General features: G+C 43.3%; 1 protein-coding gene across 6 annotated transcripts in view; it reads right to left on the bottom strand.

Annotated features, from left to right (window-relative positions):
- The window catches only part of PALM2AKAP2 (PALM2 and AKAP2 fusion), a 517,050-nt gene extending 499,299 nt beyond the window's left edge, over positions 1-17,751 (bottom strand). For 3 of the 6 annotated variants that reach the window (XM_070795255.1, XM_070795256.1, XM_070795257.1), the window contains exon 1: positions 17,616-17,751. In XM_070795255.1, coding sequence (XP_070651356.1) covers positions 17,616-17,620 — 5 coding nt within the window. In that variant the 5' untranslated portion in view covers positions 17,621-17,751. The remainder of the gene's footprint in view (positions 1-17,615) is intronic. The other 3 variants (XM_070795258.1, XM_070795260.1, XM_070795259.1) reach the window with 2 other exon arrangements.
- Between the last annotated feature and the right edge of the window lie 3,243 nt (positions 17,752-20,994).

Here is a 20,994-nt window from a genome sequence, read left to right as displayed (position 1 = left end):
AGATTGTGTAAGGAACTTTTGCAGGGTAAGTAATAGGACCTAGGAAAGTAGTTGGAACCTTTTAAGTATTTAGTACCCATTAATTCCCCCCACTGATACTTCATTCTATAAAAGGCAATGTATGCAGTGGTTTTGTCATCCACTTTCAGCAAGGGGCACTGCAAGGAAATTCTTGTGAATTTACTGTGGGAACGTGGAGAGAAATTTTTCTCAAGTCGTGGGCCTAAGAAAAACCGTTTTCCCCTTAATAACTAGTTTATTTCTTTCCTTTAGACATTTGAAACTTGCCGCCAGTTGCTTCTCCTCTTTGTTCTAGCCACTGGCAAGACTAGAGTCAAACGTGCAGCCCGCCTCTGCAACAGTGAATGGAATGATGTGACATGCATTTGCCATGTCCTCATCTTGCTCAGCCTTAATCTATACTCTCAGACCTAATTTTCCTTTTGTCTTGATTCTATCACCCATTTCTTTTCATTCAAGTCTATTATTAAAATAAATATCTATTAAATCACCTCAAAGCCTGTTTAGAATGAAACGGCTGTTACTAGGTTGGTCTGTTAATGTTATTAATGTTAATGGTTGTCTGCGGCAGTTAGAATGAAACGGCTGTTACTAGGTTGGTCTGTTAATCTTATTAACGTTAATGGTTGTCTGCGGCAGTTAGGGGCTTTGAGGTAGAAGAGACCTCTCTCTTAACAAGATCGCAGCACTATTTCAATAGCCAAGACATGGAAGCAACCTAAATGTCCATCAACAGAGGAATGGATCAAGAAGATGTGGTGCACCTACACAATGGGATATCACTCAGCCATGAAAAGGAATGAAACTGGCTCATGTGCAGAAACATGGAGGAACCTAGAGACCATCATGCAGAGTAAGTCAGAAAGAGAAAAACAAGTATCGTACAGAACGCATATACGTGGCATCTAGAAAAATGGGATAGATGGACTTACTCACAAAGCAGAAATAGAGACACAGACGTGGAGCACAAACGCATGGACACCAAAGGGGGAAGGGAGGGTGGGATGGACGGGGATACTGGGATTGACATATACATGCTGCTATGTATAAAACAGTAACTAATGAGAACAGAACAGCAGAAACTAACACAACATTGTAAAGCAACTAGCGTCCAATAAAAATAAAATGAAGGACAAAGCCAACATTACTCTTAGTCTACAAGAATTCTTTGGCCAAGTCAGACCTTACGTTAAAGCCATCTATGATCCCTACAGTACCATAATTTGACTTAAGAACTAAGGGATCAAAAAAAATCTCTTATTTGCCTCCTGTGAACCACAGAGTAAGTGATTTGCCAATAAATTTACCTGTTCCTGTCTAGGTCCACCCCTAGAAATCATTCTCTCTTCAATATTGATCTCACTTGCTTATTTCTCTTGAGAATATAAATGTATTCAAGTCTTCCTCATGAACAAAAGAATTCTCCTTCTAGCTGAGGCTTCCCTAGTGGCTCAGATAGTAAAGAGTCCACCTGCAATGCAGAAGACCCAGATTTGTTCCCTGGGTTGGAAAGATCCCTGCAGAAGGGAATGGCTATCCACTCCAGTATTCTGGCCTGGAGAGTTCCATGGACAGAGGAGCCTGGCAGGCTACAGTCCATGGCATCGCACGGAGTCGGACATGACTGAGCTACTAACACACACATACACACACAACCTTCTAGCTACTGTCTGTTAGCTTTACTTTAAATTTCTAGAAAGACTTATGTGACCCTTACTTTGCCCCTCTCATTCATTCAACCCATGGGAATCTCATTTCTACCCCCATCATTCCTTTGAAATTTCTTTGCCAAAAATAATCAGTGTATAACGAGTACCCAATTCCAGCAATCAAGTCTCAGCACTCATCTTACTTAATCTTACTTAATACGTTCAGTTTACATACTTATGACTTGTATAATATGAAACATTTGACATTGTGAACTATTTCCTCTTTCTTGAAGCACTTTACTTCCTTGGACTCTGAAATACCACTTTTTGCATGACAATTTCCCTTCACTGCTCTGCGTCTCCTGTGTGTGTTCCTTTTGGTTTGTCTGAACTTAAAATGTTGGTGCCCCGTGGGGGTTTATCCGGGGCCCTTTGCTCGTCTTTCATCCACATCCTTGACTTCAGCTACTACATGTTTTCCAGGCCCATATCACTTCTGACTTAAAGTCCAATCACATGGCCAAGTTTATTCCAGTTATTCCCTTGCATCTATTTGAAAAGTCTTGATGATTATAATTAAATCTAGAAGTGCCTCACATCTTAATGATCTTAGTAAAACACCACAGGAGCCTCAAACTCAGCAAGTACAAAACTGCACTCATCATCTGTCACTAAGTCTACTCTGGTCTCCTCTACTCCCTATTTTAATGAAGCTACCCACATTCAGCCAACTATCGCTTCTTTGTCTTGCAGTACTTTTCTCATTAGCTACACTCCAAGATTACAGTGGACAAGCAATAATTCTGTTTTCTTCCCTGTTTTCTTGGCACAGCAGTCATTTAATACATGCCTTAAAATGAAAAAAAGTTGCCTGATTTTCTGGCTGTACAGTCAATTGAGCAGAGAGTGAGGGAAGGGGAGAACTCTCTCGACCTTGTTCTTGGAATGTGAGGCTACTCCCTTTTCCAGAGGCAAGGCATGGGTAGGACACTGAATTCTGTCCTCTTCCCAATTCTGTTGGCTTCATAATTAGTGGAAATTCCTTCCAGAGGGTGACCAAAGGTCATTTGTCTCAATCTGGGGTGCTGAAATTTTCTTTTTATCTTTTTAGTATCTTCTGGATACTTTAGTAAGACATTTTGCAGAACAGATTGCCTTAGGAGGTGCTAAGCAGATACCACTTAACATGGGAGTCCCCCATCATCATTTCAAAAACGTCTACGGGCACAGTGAGAGTGAAGACTATGTAACAGTCAGCTGAGACAGGCCCACAGAAGACCCAGATACTGGAATTAGAAGATAAGGAGTTTAAAATAACTATGTAAATAAGTCAGAGGATCTACAGGAAAATGTGGATATAACTGATGAAAGATGAGAAAATTCACAGAGATATGGAGATTAGCAAAGCACCAAGAAGAAATCCTGGGACTAAACAACAAAATACTTAAAAAATTCATTGGATGTGACTAACAGCAAATTGGACAATGCAGGGGAAAAAAATGAATGTGAAAATGGATCAAGAGAAATTATCAAAATAGAAGCATGACACAAGGAAAAAGCTTTAGAAAACCATCGCCTCAGTGACTTGTGGGACAATACCAAGCACTCTAAAATATGAATATTGGGGTCCCAAAAGAAAAGGATAAAGAATGAGTGGTTAAAGTATATATGCTGAAAGTCCAAAACCCTATAGAAGAAACATCAAGAAAACTACATTTAGGTACATCACTGTCAACATGAAAAAGATCCCTATGACAAAAACAGAAAAATTTGAACAAAATAATAATGTAGCATTGGATAATAATAACCTAATTAAAATATAAAATAAATAACCATGAGCCTGTGCTGATATCTAAATGATTGAATAAGCAAATAAATGGTGTGGAAACAATAAATCTCCCTACAGAAGAATTTCAAGTAAATTATCCAGTTACCCTCCCTCAAGGAGGTGGGGCACACCCTGGAAAAGGTGGGAAAGTAACTTTACCAAGAAGAAACTTGGCAAACACTACCTCAGCCACATGACCAAGAGTAACATCATCAACGTGATGAGTCACATCGATTGTTCATACACCTGAGATGATGTGATGAGACTGGCACTTCCCCTCTGTGGTCCTCCTCCAAAAAGCCATAGCCCCACCCTAACCATGAGAAAAACATGGGACAAACCCAAATGGAGGACAACTCTATAAAATACCTGACCAGTACTCCTTGAAACTGTCATAGTAATAAAAAAAAACAGAAAAAGTCTGAGAAACTGTCACAGACTGGAGGAGGGTAGAGAAAGAAAATAACATCCTGAATTTGATAAAGGGAACCTATGAAATACCATCTATGAATCATTTAATGGTGGAAGAGACTCCAAATGTAAATCTATTCATAAGCTTAATACCTAAGTGTAGGTGAGTTTTCTTCATCAACTGCAAGCCCAAACTTCCACCCCAATATAGGCAAACTGCAGGCAATGACACTACCTCTGATCTCCGGTTTATGCTAATCCACCCTACAGATCTTTTATTCTGTGAATCAAAAGCAGTGACAACCTGAGCTAGGCCCCTAGCTATCTTGATAGCTACATGGTACCTGCATCTTAGTACCACTTAGAATGCCAGGGTCTAGGGATACAGCTTTAGATGTTATAGGAGACTGTTGTATGCTTTGGAAATGGATCAGAGCTCCATTAGGTTCCAGGGTGACATCACCAAGATGATGACATGGGAGACCTAAGCCTCTGTCTCCCAACAAAGATCAGCAATTAGACAACTATCCATGAACAAAAATAGCTCTGGGTGAGCTCAAGGGTCTACTTAAGAAACTTCAATAACACAGTGAAAGAAAAATAACCAAACAAAAGGGAAGACAATTCATTTTGTCTGCATTGACTTATTCCCCAGGCTGGCATAGCTCAGTGTCAAGGGAACTTCCCAGGTAGACAGAGTCCCCCTCACTGGGAAAGAGAGAGCAGGATTAAACCAACAGCTTCCCACCATTTCAGGGCACTACATGAAGGACCCATTTGGTTTTCATCCCATCCAGAGACCAGCAAAGCTGAGATGCACAGAGACAGAGAGAAACAAGAAAGAAAATCAGAGGTTATCAATATCAGCCAGGCAGTGGGAGTGACCAGTTTCCAGGGGCCTCCTCTGCAGACCACCCAAGCAGCTTTCCTTACTGAAAAAACCAACAGGCACCAAGGATCCTCTGTAGATTTCACCCTGTGTTTCTGCATCACAAAGTCCCTCCCCACTTCCTCTCCCATCCTTTCTCCCTAACCTCCCTACCCCCGCCAGAGCCCAGGAGGAACACAGGCAGCCAGTCCTACTGAGGCATGCCAGATGCCAGCCTATACCCCCAAGGATGACCAGTCCCCTGAAGCAGGCAAATTTAGACAGTGGGAGACAAGGGCCAAAGCTTTTCCATCAGCCTCAGGATTTTGGCCTTAGGAATCCTTTTATCATTCCCAAGGTAATGCATGGGGGAAATGGGAAAGTATCAAAATAAGACACAGATACACATTTTAGAAGGAGGCCTTTAAAAAAGAGTTTTACACACACACACACACACACACACACACTCCTTCCAAATCTCTGTTTCTGCAGGGCATGACACTCCTACTCTTCTTGCACTGATGCCATATGTACATCACCATAATATAATATAATGCTTCTAATTTCGAGACCTGGAGTGACTCTAACAGGAAGGCACGTGGTATAGCTGACACAGGCTGGTGGAAGACAAATCGAGAGCCGTTAAGAAATGCGTTTAATTCACGCAAATGTAATTAGGTTTGGAGAGCCATCATTTTATTAAGTAATCAAGAATCCATAACTAAACTTTATTCTGTACAGTTTAATTCTCGAACATGTATTGTTCTTAGACTATTTAACTCCCATAACAAGGAAGGAATTTGGGGGATAATTATCATCTCACATAAAAAGCCAACATAATAACATGTTTAAATTATTCTTTATAAAATCAGTCACTCTTCCCTGACTTTCAACAGTAAGGATCCCTAAATTTGTCGATCTTGTCCAAAAAATATAATACCACAAGCTTCTTGCCCTGAACATTTCGTATTCCTATTAACATGACTAATATTTATAGAATCATAACTTGACGTTTACACCAAGATTTTACCGATTTGCAAAACTTAGAGGTAAGTAGATTCACTAGTTATTTTTTAAACATCAAGGAACTGGCCAAAGAAATTTTTTTTAGATTTTAAATTATTTATGACCCCCACACTTTTTAAATTCATATTTTTAAAAATAGATAAAATTCATGTTTACCCCTTGAACACTTTTTTTCCAAACCCCCATCCTGCCCTAACTTTCTAGAAAATAAAGGCTTTATAGACATGGAACTGCCAAGTTATGCCAACTAAAATGAAGAGCCTAGTTTCTGCTCTGTAGACTGCTGAACTCCAGTTCATGGCAGCAATCCTCTACCAGGAGGGTTGTTGGTGGGGAGGACGTGTAAAAGAACGAGATGCTCACTTCTTGCATTATATAGAGCCCTACGCTGTGTCTTTGTGTTGTGGGCATTGCCACTCAAAGTATTGTCTCCAGAGCAGCAGCATCATTATCATCTCCTAGGAAGCTTGTTGGGAATGTAGACTTTCCAATCCCACCCCAGATCCACAGAATCAGGAACTGCCCTTTAACATCATTCCCAGGGGATTCACTGAACCTTACAGTGTGAGTCTCTGAGGAAATAAACCTTTATTGTTGGTGTCATCAGCTTTAAATGCTGGACACCTCTGTCTTGGAAAATAAGGTAAGGAAAGCACTGGAAAGTTGGAGAACTTTTGTTTCTAAACCAACTTCTTTAGTTCTTCCCTGGAAGACTCAGCTATAGTGTAGCAAATCTTAATGCTCTTCAAAAGTGAGAGGCTTTGGACATGATTTCAACAAAGACAGCTGAAACAAGTAAAGTATCCAAAAAGGTTTAGCAGTACCCAGCAAATACATCTTCATGTGGTTTTGTCTGTTTGTTCTGTTTTGTTTCCTTTCTGTTCTTTGTTTTGCTTTCCTTCCTTACTGAACCCTCTTCGCACTATTATCTGAAAAAATGGAGTTTCTGATTCCTCCAGGGGGCAGACGTTTACCACTGCACTGCAGTGGTCGTGGAGGGGGCCTCAGCCATAGGCTTGTTAGTGAGAACAAATGCGTTATATTTGAAGACTATCAATTATTCAATCTAGCTTTAATACTGCAATTAGCTTGGCTAATTTTTTTTGGAAAATGACTTAAGCAGTTGTAAGATGACTAGTTCAGATATTAAAAAAGCTTTTGTTTTAATGCTAACTTAATTTGAGGGGCTAAGAATCAGGCTTGGATTTTGGCCCCATGTAGGATCTCTGACGGAGAAGGCACTGGCACCCCACTCCAGTACTCTTGCCTGGAAAATCCCATGGATGGAGGAGCCTGGTGGGCTACAGTCCATGGGGTTGCTAACAGTCAAAGACGACTGAGTGACTTCACCTTCACTTTTCACTTTCATGCATTGGAGAAGGAAATGGCAACCCACTCCAGAGTTCTTGCATGGAAAATCCCAGGGAAAGGGGAGCCTGGTGGGATGCTGCCTATGGGGTTGCACAGAGTCGGACACGACTGAAGCAACTTAGCAGCAGCAGCAGCAGCAGCAGCAGGATCTCTGAATGCTTAAGATTCATTTAGATTCCTGTCCCCTTGTTATGTGCTTCAGACAATATTTCTTCAAATTTTCCCCCGGTACAACACTTAGCACACTTTATTAAAATTACGTAGCCAGTTATACTTGTTCCTCACTGATTGTAGCCTCCGTGAAGGCAGGAACTATGTCATATTCATATTTGTATCACAGGGACCTAGAACAATACTTAGCACGAAGTAGATATTTAATAATTATGAGTTGAACAAATGAATAAATGAACATAACTGACAGAGAATTAGTGGTACTCAAAGCAAAATGATAAGCAGTCTAAAAAACTTACTTTCTAAGTATGAAATACTTATATAACTAGATGGAGTATAATATCTTTAATTTAGAGCCCATTCATTCAGAACTTATAAAATATATCAAATGCAGATAATACCACTCTAATGGCAGAAAGTGAAGAGGAACTAAAGGGCGTCTTGACGAGGGTGAAAGAGGAAAGTGAGAAAGCTGGCTAAAAACAACATTCAAAAACCTAAGATCATGGCATCAGGTCCCATCACTTCAGGGCAAACAGATGGGGAAATAGTGAAAACAGTGACAGATTTTATTTTCTTGGGCTCCAAAATCACTGTAGACAGTGACTGAAGCCATGAAATTAAAAGACACTTGCTCCTTGGAAGGAAAGCTATGACAAACATAGCCAGCATGTTAAAAAAAAAGACATTAGTTTGTCAACAAAGGTCTGTATAGTCAAGGCTATGGTTTTTCCAGTGGTCATGTATGGATGTGAGAGCTGGGCAATAAAAAAGGCTGAACCCCAAAGAACTGATGCTTTCAAGCTGTGGTGCTGGAGAAGACTCTTGAGTCCCTTGGACAGCAAGGAGATCAAACCAGTCGATCCTAACGGAAATCAACCCTGAAAATTCATTGAAAGGACTGATGCTAAAGCTGAAGCTCCAATACTTTGGCCACTGACGCAAAGAGTTGACTCATTGGAAAAGATGCTGACGCTGGGAAAGATTGAGGGCAGGAGGCGATAGTGAAGGACAGGGAAGCCTGGCGTGCTGCAGTCCATGGGGTCGCAAAGAATCTGAAACAACTCAGCAACTGAACAACATTCAGAACTTGTAAGATATACCTTCTGATTAGATCTATTTTATGCTCTTGAGATGGCTGTCTGTGAAGAATAAGAGCAAACAAGATGGGACAGATTTTATTGATTTGGCAGCAGTTTAGGAAGCATTCACTTACACACTATTGATTAGTTAAATTATCACTTATGTTTAAACAGTAGTGAAATACAATGACGTTCTGTGCACAAAAACAGAATTTTGACTAGTAAGGTTCCCTCCTTTAATGAGAAGAAAATTTCACTTCTTTAAATAGGATAAAATTCTAATTCAACCTCTCCATAACTGGGATTAGTCTTCCTCAGAGGAGTCAAATTAGGGGAATTTTTATTATAGGTAATAAGAAAAATGACATTTTTCGATGTGAAGCAAACACACACTTTGGTACCTTGTGGAACCGAAGCTTCTCCTTAGTAAGTTCATGGTAAACTCATAACAACTGTCAACACTCGTGTCATATTTTGGAGCCTTGCACGCCAATGACCAGAATGTGTGTACAAACAAAAACTGTCAAGGTCTGTCCCGGAAATGTGAAGTACATTTTTGTAAGACTTTAAATACTTTTATCCTTTGAGAGTTAGAATCCCAGCTGAAAATAGATGGCACACTCAAACTGGATAACCGAAGTGAGCTTAATAAAGGGACTGCTTTACAGAGACATGGTCAGAGTGAAGAAAAACTAACAGGGATGGTGAAGCACCAAAGGCTAAGAAAGTAGGGAAGCCGGAGAGGGGACTTGGTGGGGGTGGGGTGGAGAGGGGTGTCAGAACCGGAAGAGAACTAGAGCTACAGATGTGGGACAGGCTGCATGCAGCGGCTGTGGCCTTCAGGAAAAAAAAGCAGCTACTGCCAACCCACTTCCTTACAAGAAAGGAGATGATGCAATAAATGCTTTGACCTCAGTCTCCTTCTACCCTGCTCATGTCTCCCCTTGATCCAACCCAACAGGAAACCAAAGGGCAGGAGAGCCTGACTGATGCAGACCACAGAGGCCAGCCTCCTAGGGCACAAATCAGTGTGGGAAGAGGAGACAGCAGGTTTGATGGGCAAGATGAAGAATATCCACCAAGTATACCCTTTCCACGGAGAGGCGATGGCACCCCACACCAGTACTCTTGCCTGGAAAATCCCACGGACAGAGGAGCCTGGTAGGCTGCAGTCCATGGGGTCGCTAAGAGTTGGACACGACTGAGCGACTTCACTTTCACTTTTCATTTCATGCATTGGAGAAGGAAATGGCAACCCACTCCAGTGTTCTTGCCTGGAAATCCCAGGGGCGGCAGAGCCTGGTGGGCTTCAGTCTTTGGGGTTGCACAGAGTCGGACATGACTGAAGCGACTTAGCAGCAGCAGCATACCCTTTCCAAAGCTCTTCCACTGCAAAGTATCTATAATATCATTCACGAACTTACTGTGACATAGACATTCCTAAGAATTCATTGGAAAAAGATATGTATGATTTTCTAATAACAATGACATTTGGTAGTTCCCAATATTATTTTCATAGGAACACAAGATTCATTGATTCATTCAAAGATATGGTAAAGGCAAGTTTTCTATCTGCAGGAAACCTGCTGAAAGGAACTAAAAGAATGAAAAATCATAAATAAAAATTGATCTACTATGAAGCTAGCAAAGAGCTAGGATTCTCAAGTCGCAGATTATAAGAATTATCTGCCAAAGAGAGACAATTTTTTAAAGTTTTTTTATTTTGTATTGGCATATAGCAGATTAACAGTGTTGTAATAGCTTCAGGTGAACAACAAAGGGACTCAGGCAAACATATACATGTATACGTTCTCTCCCAAATCTCTCTTCCATCCAGGCCACCACATAAGTGGTAGAATTGAGTGGAGTTCCATATGCTATACAACAGGTTTTTGTTGGTTACCCATTTTAAGTATAGCAATGTGTCCCTAACTATCCCTTCCCGCTGGCAACTATAAGTGCATTTTCTAAGTCTATGAGTTTCAAAAAGAGGATAATTTTTATTAAATCAACGGACAACCCTAAAAGGTGATCTCTACCTCTGTACATCTCAGAAGGTTTTCAAATTTCTTTTGTAACTAAGGAGACAGTCCAGAGAGGCCCAGTGTTGGAATGGTGGGGTGTGATGTGGAGGTCACGGGGACATGGGGAACATCTGTGTGGAGGGGCTGGTTCCACACCGGAGTAGTGCAGGAAGTGACACTGAGCCCTCTATCTTCATTATCTATGAAACCCTGAAAACTTAAAAACTAAACACAGAGAACTAGTCTGGAGGCAAGAGATGTAAGAAAGAAAATAACAATTACCTTTGAAGATGACTTGCCCCCTCCCCTTTGGGATGCTAAACAGAGTCAATTACGCAATGATAAATAAGCACCAAGCAGCTGTCTGTCTCCCCACCCCAACCCACACACACACACACACACACACACACACACACACACACACACACAAGTAAGCTGAGATGTGCGACCTGTGTGAGTGATGTGTTCACTCACTGCAAGGTATTTTTAGACCAGAAAACATTGCAGAGTTGTAAGAAATGTTTATGAGGCAAAACATCTCATCAAAAGTCACTGTGTCCCCCAAACACTGCCCTTATCCTTGTCACTTATTCTTGGACAAACAGCCGTTTTGGCTAGAATTACCTGCATTTGGAAATGAGTAATAAATAAAAATTTATCAACGTGCATAGATTCTATATACTTAACTATTATTTAACAAAAAGAAAAAAGAAAGGAAAGATTTACAAACAAAAGGCAGGTACATATATTTCAGAAAATGATACAAGAAATGGATGAAATTTTCAGATAAACTCTTCTCCACATATTCAAAGAAATTAAGTAAAGTATAAATGCTTTAAAAAAAAAATAAGTGCAAAATGGACTGGCAGAGCCAGAAAATGAACAGAACAACAAAACCATTAAAGAAGTGAAAGCTACATTAAAATGAGTAAGGACTAAACAAATACTGCTAAAAAACAGTTACCTAGGGGATAGATTTTAAAATGTCACAAGAACTCATGGGAAAGTCAAGGGTAAAAAATGAAAGCAATTCAGAACAGTTATGATGGCAAGGAGTGAGTAATAGATGCACCTGCAGCAGATAACAGAATAAAATTTTTAATTGAAGGCTAGGAAGAAAATCCCTTTACAAAAAATAAAGGAAAATATGGATCTTCAGCAGAGAAGGCAATGGCACCCCACTCTAGTACTCTTGCCTGGGAAATCCCATGGATGGAGAAGCCTGGTAGGCTACAGTCCATGGGGTCGCTAAGAGTCGGACACGACTGAGCGACTTCACTTTCACTTTTCACTTGCATGCATTGGAGAAGGAAATGGCAACCCACTCCTGTGTTCTTGCCTAAAGAATCCCAGGTGAAGTAAGCCAGAAAGAAAAACACCAATACAGTATACTAATGCATATATATGGAATTTAGAAAGATGGTAACAATAACCCTGTGTACGAGACAGCAAAAGAGACACCGATGTATAGATCAGTCTTATGGACTCTGTGGGAGAGGGAGAGGGAGGGGGTGGAGAGATTTGGGAGAATAGCATTGAAACATGTATAATATCATGTATGAAATGAGTCGCCAGTCCAGGTTCGATGCACGGTACTGGATGCTTGGGGCTGGTGCACTGGGACGACCCAGAGGGAGGGTAGGGGAGGGAGGAGGGAGGAGGGTTCAGGATGGGGAACACGGGTATACCTGTGGCGGATTCATTTCGATATTTGGCAAAACTAATACAATATTGTAAAGTTTAAAAATAAAATAAAATTAAAAAAAAAAAAAAAAGACTCCCAGGGATGGGGGAGCCTGGTGGGCTGCTGTCTATGGGGTCGCACAGAGTCAGACACGACTGATGCGACTTAGCAGCAGCAGCAGCAGCAACAGCATGGATCTTCAGATCAAAGGAACATACCATTTTCCAAGAAAAACTGACATGGTAACTTATAGTGAGAAATATCACAAAAAAAGTTGCTAAACTTTGATGTTTAAAAATATTTCTGTCAGCACCAAGACAAAAAATATGAAATTGCCAGAGGAATTAACCAGGCTAGCCTCCGACTTCACCAGAACAACAGTCAAGGCCAGAACACAATGGAAAAATCTTATAGAATTATGGGGGGTGGGGGGAGGAATGTGATTGTATAATTTTATGCATTCAATTTGTTTGTGCATAAAAGCCACAGAAAGACTTTCAGGATATAACACCCTTGGGCCCTCCTAGAAAACAAAACCTTCCAACTGAACACTTAATCAACACAAAATGCTCAGGAAAGAGGATGCCATTGGTGAAAGGGCTGATGGTGATCTGCACTCCGTTTAGATCCAAGGTGAAAACGAAGCCCACACAGCAGGGTTCTGCCTCAGGACCTTTGCAACTGTGCTCCTTCTACAATGGGTCAACCTCTCACTTTATTCAAGTCTCTATTCAAACTCACCAACTCATAAATATGTTTCCTTACTACTCTGTCAAAAGTAACCCTCCCTTAGGGGGTGGGAAGGAACGGATTGGGAGTTTGGGATTAGCAGATGCAAGCTATTATAGATAGAATGGATAAACAACAGGGTCCTACTGTATAGCACAGGGAACAAGATTCAATATCCTGTGATAAATCATAATGGGAAAGAATATAAAAAAGAAGATATATACATATAACTGAGTCATTTTGCTATACAGCAGAAATTAATTCAACAGTGTAAATCAACTATACTTCAATTAAAAGAAAAAAAGTAACCTGCTCTAATCAGCCTCCACTCTCCTACTGGGTTTTACTTTTATTCTGAACATTTATCACTTTCTGACATTAACATTTATATACATGTCCTCCACGATTAAATAGAAGCTCCGTGAGGAGATGATCTGGCTCAGCTTTGTTCACTGTTGTAATCTCAGCACTTAGAACAGAGACTCGTACATAAAGAAAACTCAATTAAATGAACTGTGAGAATTGTATTCACAGTTCAAAACTGCAAATGTTCAAAACTTTGAAAAGGTAAAACTCACAATATAACTGCAACAAATGGTAAATAACAAGTGATGGTCTCTCATTTCCTCAGCTGTCAGAGTAAAGAACCTATCAAGTCTAAACTGGACACACTCTAGCAATTTAAAGAGTTCCCATGCTCTGTTCTCTTTGCCTTTCGGCTCCCAGACTGTTCTAGGGAAGTGTCTGACACAACCTTTAGGTGTGGAATCAAATTAGTATCTACAGTTCATGCCCACAAACACCCCGATCTTCCAGTTGACCAAACAAGGAGGGCAGCCAATTACAATCACCTAGGACCCTCTCGGCTTGTGATAGAGATTTTTTTCCCTCATTTGAACTAAGATGCTCTTGTTTTATTAAAACCAATCATTCTCATGAATAAATGATTTTGCTTTTATTTTAACTCAGTGTCATTTTAAATAGTGACCTTGGCTTACTCAAAACGATCAGCTATGGGCACATAACAGTCTAGCTTTTAAAACTGATAATCTCTTCTCCAGTTGCAGACATTTAAAGCATTCTCATACTTGGCTATGACACATTCATTTGGTAAACTTTTTACTTTATATTGGAGTAGAACTGATTAACAATGTTGTGATAGCTTCAGGTGGACAGCAAAAGGAACTCAGCCATACATATACATGTATCCATTCTCCCCCAGACTCCCCTCTCATCCAGGATGCCACACAACACAGAGTAGAGCTCCCTGTGCTGTACAGTAGGTCCTTGTTGGTCACCTTCAGAAGGAGAGGTGCCGAAAGTTCTTTGGTGGCTCCACACACTTAGCCATCTCTGAACCATCATCCCCTCACTGCAGAACTCCAGCCACAGGACCCTTCCTCCAGTTCTTCCAACTTGCTGAGGTCTCTCCTGTCTCAGGGCCTTAGCACATGCTGTTTTCTCAGCCCAGAGTGCTTCTTCCATCTACTCTTTAACCAGCCAATTCCTACATTAGATTCTCCTTTAGATGTCACATTACATTTCAGTTCTTCAGTGGGGCTTTGCTAACCCCCTCAGTTCAGTTCAGTCGCTCAGTCGTGTCCGACTCTTTGCGACCCCATGAATCGCAGCACGCCAGGCCTCCCTGTCTATCACCAACTCCTGGAGTTCACTCAGACTCACGTCCATTGAGTCAGTGATGCCATCCAGCCATCTCATCCTCTGTCATCCCCTTCTCCTCCTGCCCCCAATCCCAACCCCCTAACCTATATCCTCATCATTTTCTCTGTGTTTTTTCCTCCATGGCATTTATTGCACTTTACCAGTCAATTCTAAAGGAAATCAACCCTAAATATTCATTGGAAGGACTGATGCTGAAGTTCCAATACTTTGGCCCCCTGATGCGAAGAGCTGACTCATTAGAAAAGACCCTGATGCTGGGAAAGACTGAAGGCAGGAGGACAGCAGATTGAAAGATTGAAGGGGACAGCAGAGGATGAGATGGTTGGATGGCACCACCGACTCAGTGGATATGAGTTTAAGCAAGTTCCAGGAGTTGGTGATGGACAGGGAAGCCTGGTGTGCTACAGTCCATGGGGTCGCAAAGAATCAGACCCCAGTGACTGAACAACAACATAGATTCATTTGTGTTTACTGGTTTAACATCTATCCCTTCATTAGACAATGAACTCCAGGCAATAAGAATCATGACTGCTTCACTGACCAGTGCTAACCTCCACAAATACTTGTTGGTTAAATGAAAAAATAAAAGAAAGACATGAATTTCATTCCCTCTTTTATTATTTTTTTTTCCATAAACCTGAGTTGGATACAGTAAGAAAGGAGAATTGAGTCCTTATCTCACCCACATTTAAGGCAAGCTGTCCTATCTAGGATGAGTTTTGGAGCTGGTTTAGATTGAGGGGAAGGACAGGAAGTGGCAGGTGGGAAATTTCAAGGTAGGACAAAAAAAAGGTGGTATTCTGAAAGGGGAAGTAAAGAGTTATAAAGCAAATCATAAGATTGACGCAAAGGGAGCGAGGCAAAGAACAGATAAACAGTTGGAAATGCGAGAGGTTAACTGGGAGATAAGGAGGGCTTTGGAACGTCACAGGGGAAGGCGAAAGCCAGGGCCAGGCCCATGGGGAGAAGAAGGCTGGATGAGGCCCCAGTTGGGATCCCATGGAGGGAGCAGAAGGGTATAATGAGAAAACTCTTCATTTTCAAGGAGTTCCAGGTGGGAGACAGGCACACCTGGAACTAAGCTTAGTGGGGGATGGAGAGGAAATAGAGGGAAGGTCTGAGGAGGTAAATGGACAAATCCTATACAGTTACTAAACTCTCACGCTCTAAGCCTGGCAGATGTGTTATATACATTAGAGTGTTAATGTGAAATCATAAAGATGAAAATTACTCCGCTAGCAAATAACTAGACCTACATTCAATCTCTTAAAACAGAATCTCTGGGTCAGAAAACAGCCATGATGATGGCAAGGTGACCAGTTTCTGCTCTGTATCCCCAAGCCTGCTGTGTCTTCTGGTTGTCTGCATCTACAGTGGTATCTTAAAACTGTGCTACTCTCAGTTGCCCTTGGGACAGTGTGTTTCTTTAGCAATTGTCTGAAAAACAAAGCTAGGTGCCAACCTGAGACTCCATCAGATGTCAGTGGAAAATGCTGGAGACCACAGTAGTAATAATAATATTGGTAATCGATGCTATTGAGTTTAGTTTGTGCTAGGTTCTGTTCTAAAAAACTTGGTATACACCAACGGGCTTAATCTTCACAAAAATCACATAAAAGTGTTGTTATTATCACCATTTGTTTCCAGAAATGAGGCCCAGAGAGACTAATGTCATGGCAGCAAAGTGTAAAAGGACTCAAACCCTGCAAACTGACTCCGGAGCCTTGATCATTAGCTGCTTAAATCTGCATATACCTTACAATTGACAGAGCCCTTTAGCAGAGAAAGAAACATCTGATCCTCTCAATACTTCAAAATGAGAAAGGAACATCTTTACCTCCATTGTATAAATAGGGAAACTGAGGCTCAGAGACATCAAATTACTAGTGTAGGAAATCACCAGCACAAGGACCAGCCAACGCAGAGGCTGAAATCTACAACTCCTCATTGCTAAAATGCCACACCATCGCTCACTTCTGCGTTAGCAGCCTTGTTGGTGAGGATTAAATTGCATCTGCACAATCAGATATGAAAGGACGGAGGGAACATACTAGCTGCATCTGGGGTTTATTGGGTTTGGCATGAAAGCCCTAGTACCTGAAAACAGGACATTATCTCCGGGCTGAAATATGATTTCATACAGCGTCAGTGTCAGGGAGTATCCGTGGGAACAAACCGGGAGGAGAAGCTGACCAAGTGAGCCGGTATCTAATAGCTGGCTCCCAAAATGACTCTTTCTTGGCGCCTGGCGCCTGTCAGAGTGGCTCTGCTGCGGCAGCAGCCTGGAAGAGTGACTAAAAAGCAACGCAGGGAGGCCAAGAGAGAGGAGAGAGGAATCCCAGTCCGCACCTCCACCCAAGACCTTCATTGTGTCTTTGCTGGTTAACGCCCCTCTTGCCTTCGTGCCCTCTTCCCCATGCCTCCCATGCGGTGCCCACGGTGCCAAACGTTGTAATTTAACCCTCGGCTGCTGGTCCTACTGTTCTGTCTCCTTTCTCAATTACTCCAGGAACAAATCAATTATTTGGGGGTCCTCATGGTTTCCAGTAGCCGGGGCACTGCAGCCCTGGCTCATATTCCCCACTAACTCATCATGCTTCCATTACACGCTTCATATCAAGCTACATTTGCTTCTGATCCGCAGTGACCCCCCCCCCCACACACACACACACACTCTTTTTTTTTTTTTTTTTCTGACTGCAGTCCAATAATGCTGACAAGGTTAGGAATCGGAAGTAATGGCTATTGCGGCCAACTCCCTGAGTGGCGGAAGCTTGGGGCAAGGACGGGAAAGCCTAGAACGTGCCTCCCTCTTCAGCAACATCGTCCCCTCCCGAGGCCCTGCTGGCCAAGGGGCAGCGGCCAAAACCACGCATCTCAGGTCTGGCACCCCTTGGCTCCTGCCTCCCCGGCTGCTGCTATAGAAACGCCAGGCGTACACACGGGGCTGAAATTAAACACCCATCCTGGACCGGGACCCAAGCCGGGATCAGCCGGCTGCCTCGGTCGCCATAGCAACATGCGGAGGGGAAGGCAGCTAAAGGCGCGCGCGGCGCGGGGATACTCACTCCATCGCGGGGCTCTGGGCTGCTGCGGGGTTTTCCGGCGCTGCTCGCCTCTGCTGGAGCCGGGCGCTCTGGTCGCGCCGCGCGCGCGAGGTGGAGCCGGGAGCGTCCCCCCTCCCCACCCGCAATCCCTCCTCCCCTTGAGGGTTGAAAGTGAACGCTCAGGCTCTCTCAGCTCCCAGCCTGCGAATAAAACGGGAAGCAATTGGATAATGTTGTTCGCTGGGCGCTAGACAAGCCACTCCACTTAAGTGTTTGGGGAGGGAGCGCGCCGACAGCTGCGCGCCGGGCGGTGTGGCCACCAGCGCGCAGGGCCCGGGCGCCCGAGGCGCCAGGTGCGCCAGCGGCTCCCCTGGGACGGGCTGCGCTGCCCCGAGACGCCGGGAACCGGTGGGAGCCTGGAGATGTGCGGCTGTGGCGGGTGGCACAGCCCAGAGGGTGCAGGGAAACGATTGAGTCATTGGCAAGGTTGCAGCTCTTGTGGCTTGGAAGTTGCAAGAGAACGAAGCGCCTGGCCTCCGCAACTAGCAAGTACTGCCCACAACAGACTGGGCACAGGTTCGAAAACGCCATTGTGCCAGCTCAGCGGCCATCCAGTTTGGGTTTCCCAAGGAAAACTCCAGTTGCGCTGTGGCGCGTTAATGCGGTGTTCCATCACACTGGCGACCCCACGCCCTTCTTACCACTCCACGTTCCGCGTATTCCCGCCTGCCAGAAAGATATTGCCCAGAGTTACCTTCCCTAGTTGGTCCTTTGAAAACAACAGATAGACTGAACATTGTTTCCCAAATTACCATGGCCCCACCCCAGACTCAATCCTCCCCGGGTATATATTCCCTTCCTACAATCCTTCTGAGAATCCTCTACTCCTAATGGCTTCCCAAGTGGGAACCTGGCTCCCATCCAGGGGTCTTGCACCTGCTGCAGTCAAGAGTGGATGAGACAAGCTTCAAGCTTCAAGCTTTCATTGCATCTTACTCCCGGATCCCTCTGCGAGCAGGTGTCCGCTAGGTGCTGGGGATGCAGCCCTCAGCTTAGCCATCTCAGTCCTTGTCTTGGTGAAGCTCAGACTAATGTAGAAGGACAAAGTACAGAGAAAGAAACATAAATAAATAAACAAACATCATCATAGGCTGAAGATATTGCTATAAAAATTAAGCAGTAAAATGCTGTGATGAGTGTCTTAAAATTAATTTATGGGGCTTTTCTGGTGGCTCAGTGGTAAAAAATCTACCTGCCAATGCAGAAGACCTGGGTTTGATCCCTGGTCTGGAAAGATTCCACATGCTGCGGAGCTACAAAGCCCCAGAGCCACAACTATTAAGCTTGTGCTCTGGAGCCCCGGAACCGGAACCGCAATTACTGAGCCCACCTGCTGTAACTAGCGAAGCCTGCAGTGCCCTAGAACCGGTGCTCTGCAATGAGAAGCCACTGCAATGAGAAGGCCACACACAGCCCCCACTTGCCACAACTAGAGAAAAGCCCACACAGCAATGAAGACACAGCACAGCCAAAAAATAATTATAAAAAATAAGAAAATTAATTTATGATGATACAGAGCTCTTGAATTTTCTAAAAAGCATTGAACTGTACATTCTAGATGAATTTTATGGTATATAAACTATATCTTATTATAGCAGTTTTAAAAAAATATTCTGATGGAGACTCAAAGGGAAGTACCCCCCCCCCCACAACCCACCCTTTAAAGGACTGGCCTGAGAAGGGGAAGGTTGGGAAATGCAAACCACAGCGGGAAGGGCATTCTAAGCAGCCACCAACTTGTTTGGTGGCTCTAGACTAGACAGGGAAGAGCTCTACACACTCAAGAGACTGAAAAGAAACCAGCATAAAGTGTTCTGCGTAGATTCACTCCCTTCCTTTCCCTCTGGAAAGTGAGCCCCACAGTCAAACCCAGTGATGACTCACAGAGACATTTTGTGGGAAGAGATCCTAGATCTTCTCCAGGTTTCCATTCAGAGGATCCAGGGTGAATCTGGAGATCAGAAAACCCTTCCTCCGCCCATGTCCCTCTGCAGCTACCTTCCTATGTTTAATCTTCTGCTTCATAGTCAAGCCTCTTGAAAGGGTTGCCCATACTCACCACCTTTACATCCTTTCCTCATATTTACTCCCTATAGAATCGGAGAAGGCGATGGCACCCCACTCCAGTACTCTTGCCTGGAAAATCCCATGGGCGGAGGAGCCTGATGGGCTGCAGTCCATGGGGTCACAAAGAGTCGGACACGACTGAGCGACTTCACTTTCACTTTTCACTTTCATGCATTGGAGAAGGAAATGGCAACCCACTCCAGTGTTCTTGCCTGGAGAATCCCAGGGACGGGGGAGCCTGGTGGGCTGCACAGAGTCAGCCACGACTAAAGTGACTTAGCAGCAGCAGCAGCAGCTCTCAAAGAGCTGAGACCCAGCCTCCCCTAGAATGTTCCTCTTTTACTTGTGGTGTCCCTTCCTAAAGTCCTTTCATGAGCCAAGTTACTTTGCCGCTTAGACTCCAGCCATCATGTCTGCATTCCATTTTCAAGCACAAACAGTAGAAAAGGCAAAGGAAGCTTGTCAACTTCCTTTTACGGAAGGCTCCCAGAAACTGCCTCAGGACACTTTCATTTACATCTCTTTGGCCAGAATTCATTCACAGGACATTATTCAGTTTCCAGGGAGCCTGGGTGGAGCAGTCTTCAGTCTGTATAGTCATGAATATTGCTGAAAATCAGAGACTCCATGCCCAGGAAAGAAGAGGGAAATGGGTATGGGAGGATGACCAACCATCTTTGCCAAACTCCTCAGTCCTCAGTCCTCAGCTTCTGCCTCATCACGGACACTGCTCCCCCTAAAGTCACCAAGGCTGACTGCAATGCACATCTCTCCATCCTCTTCCCATGTGACTCAGGACCAGGGTTTGACATTTTGACCACTCCTTTTTGGTGTGTGTGTGTGTGTGTGTGTGTGTGTGTTTACTTTAAGTTGGGTTTATCGAGGCATAAGTTACACTCGTCTTTTTCAGGTGTACAGGTCTGTGAGTTCAGATACATTATGTCATGGGGTCACCACCATAGTCACAATATGGACCATTACCATCACCCCAAGCAGTTCCTCTCACTGCCTTGATAGCAAGCCCCTCCTCCTACCTCCCTGGCAACACTGAGTGAATTTTTGTCCCCATGGTTTTGCTTTTTCCAGAACCTCATGTAAGTGGAATCAATCAATATGTAGCCTTTTGTGTTTGGCTTCTCTCACTTAGCAAATGCTTTTGAGAGTCCTCCGTGTTGTTGTGAGTAGAGGTAATTCCTTTTCATTGCTAAATTGTATTACATTCTACAGATGCACCACAATTTATCTTCACCAGTTGATGGATATTTAGATTGTG

This window comes from Bos indicus, chromosome 8, assembly GCF_029378745.1.
Source record: "Bos indicus isolate NIAB-ARS_2022 breed Sahiwal x Tharparkar chromosome 8, NIAB-ARS_B.indTharparkar_mat_pri_1.0, whole genome shotgun sequence".
NCBI lineage: Eukaryota > Metazoa > Chordata > Mammalia > Artiodactyla > Bovidae > Bos > Bos indicus.
This window is presented reverse-complemented; position numbering and strand designations above follow the sequence as displayed.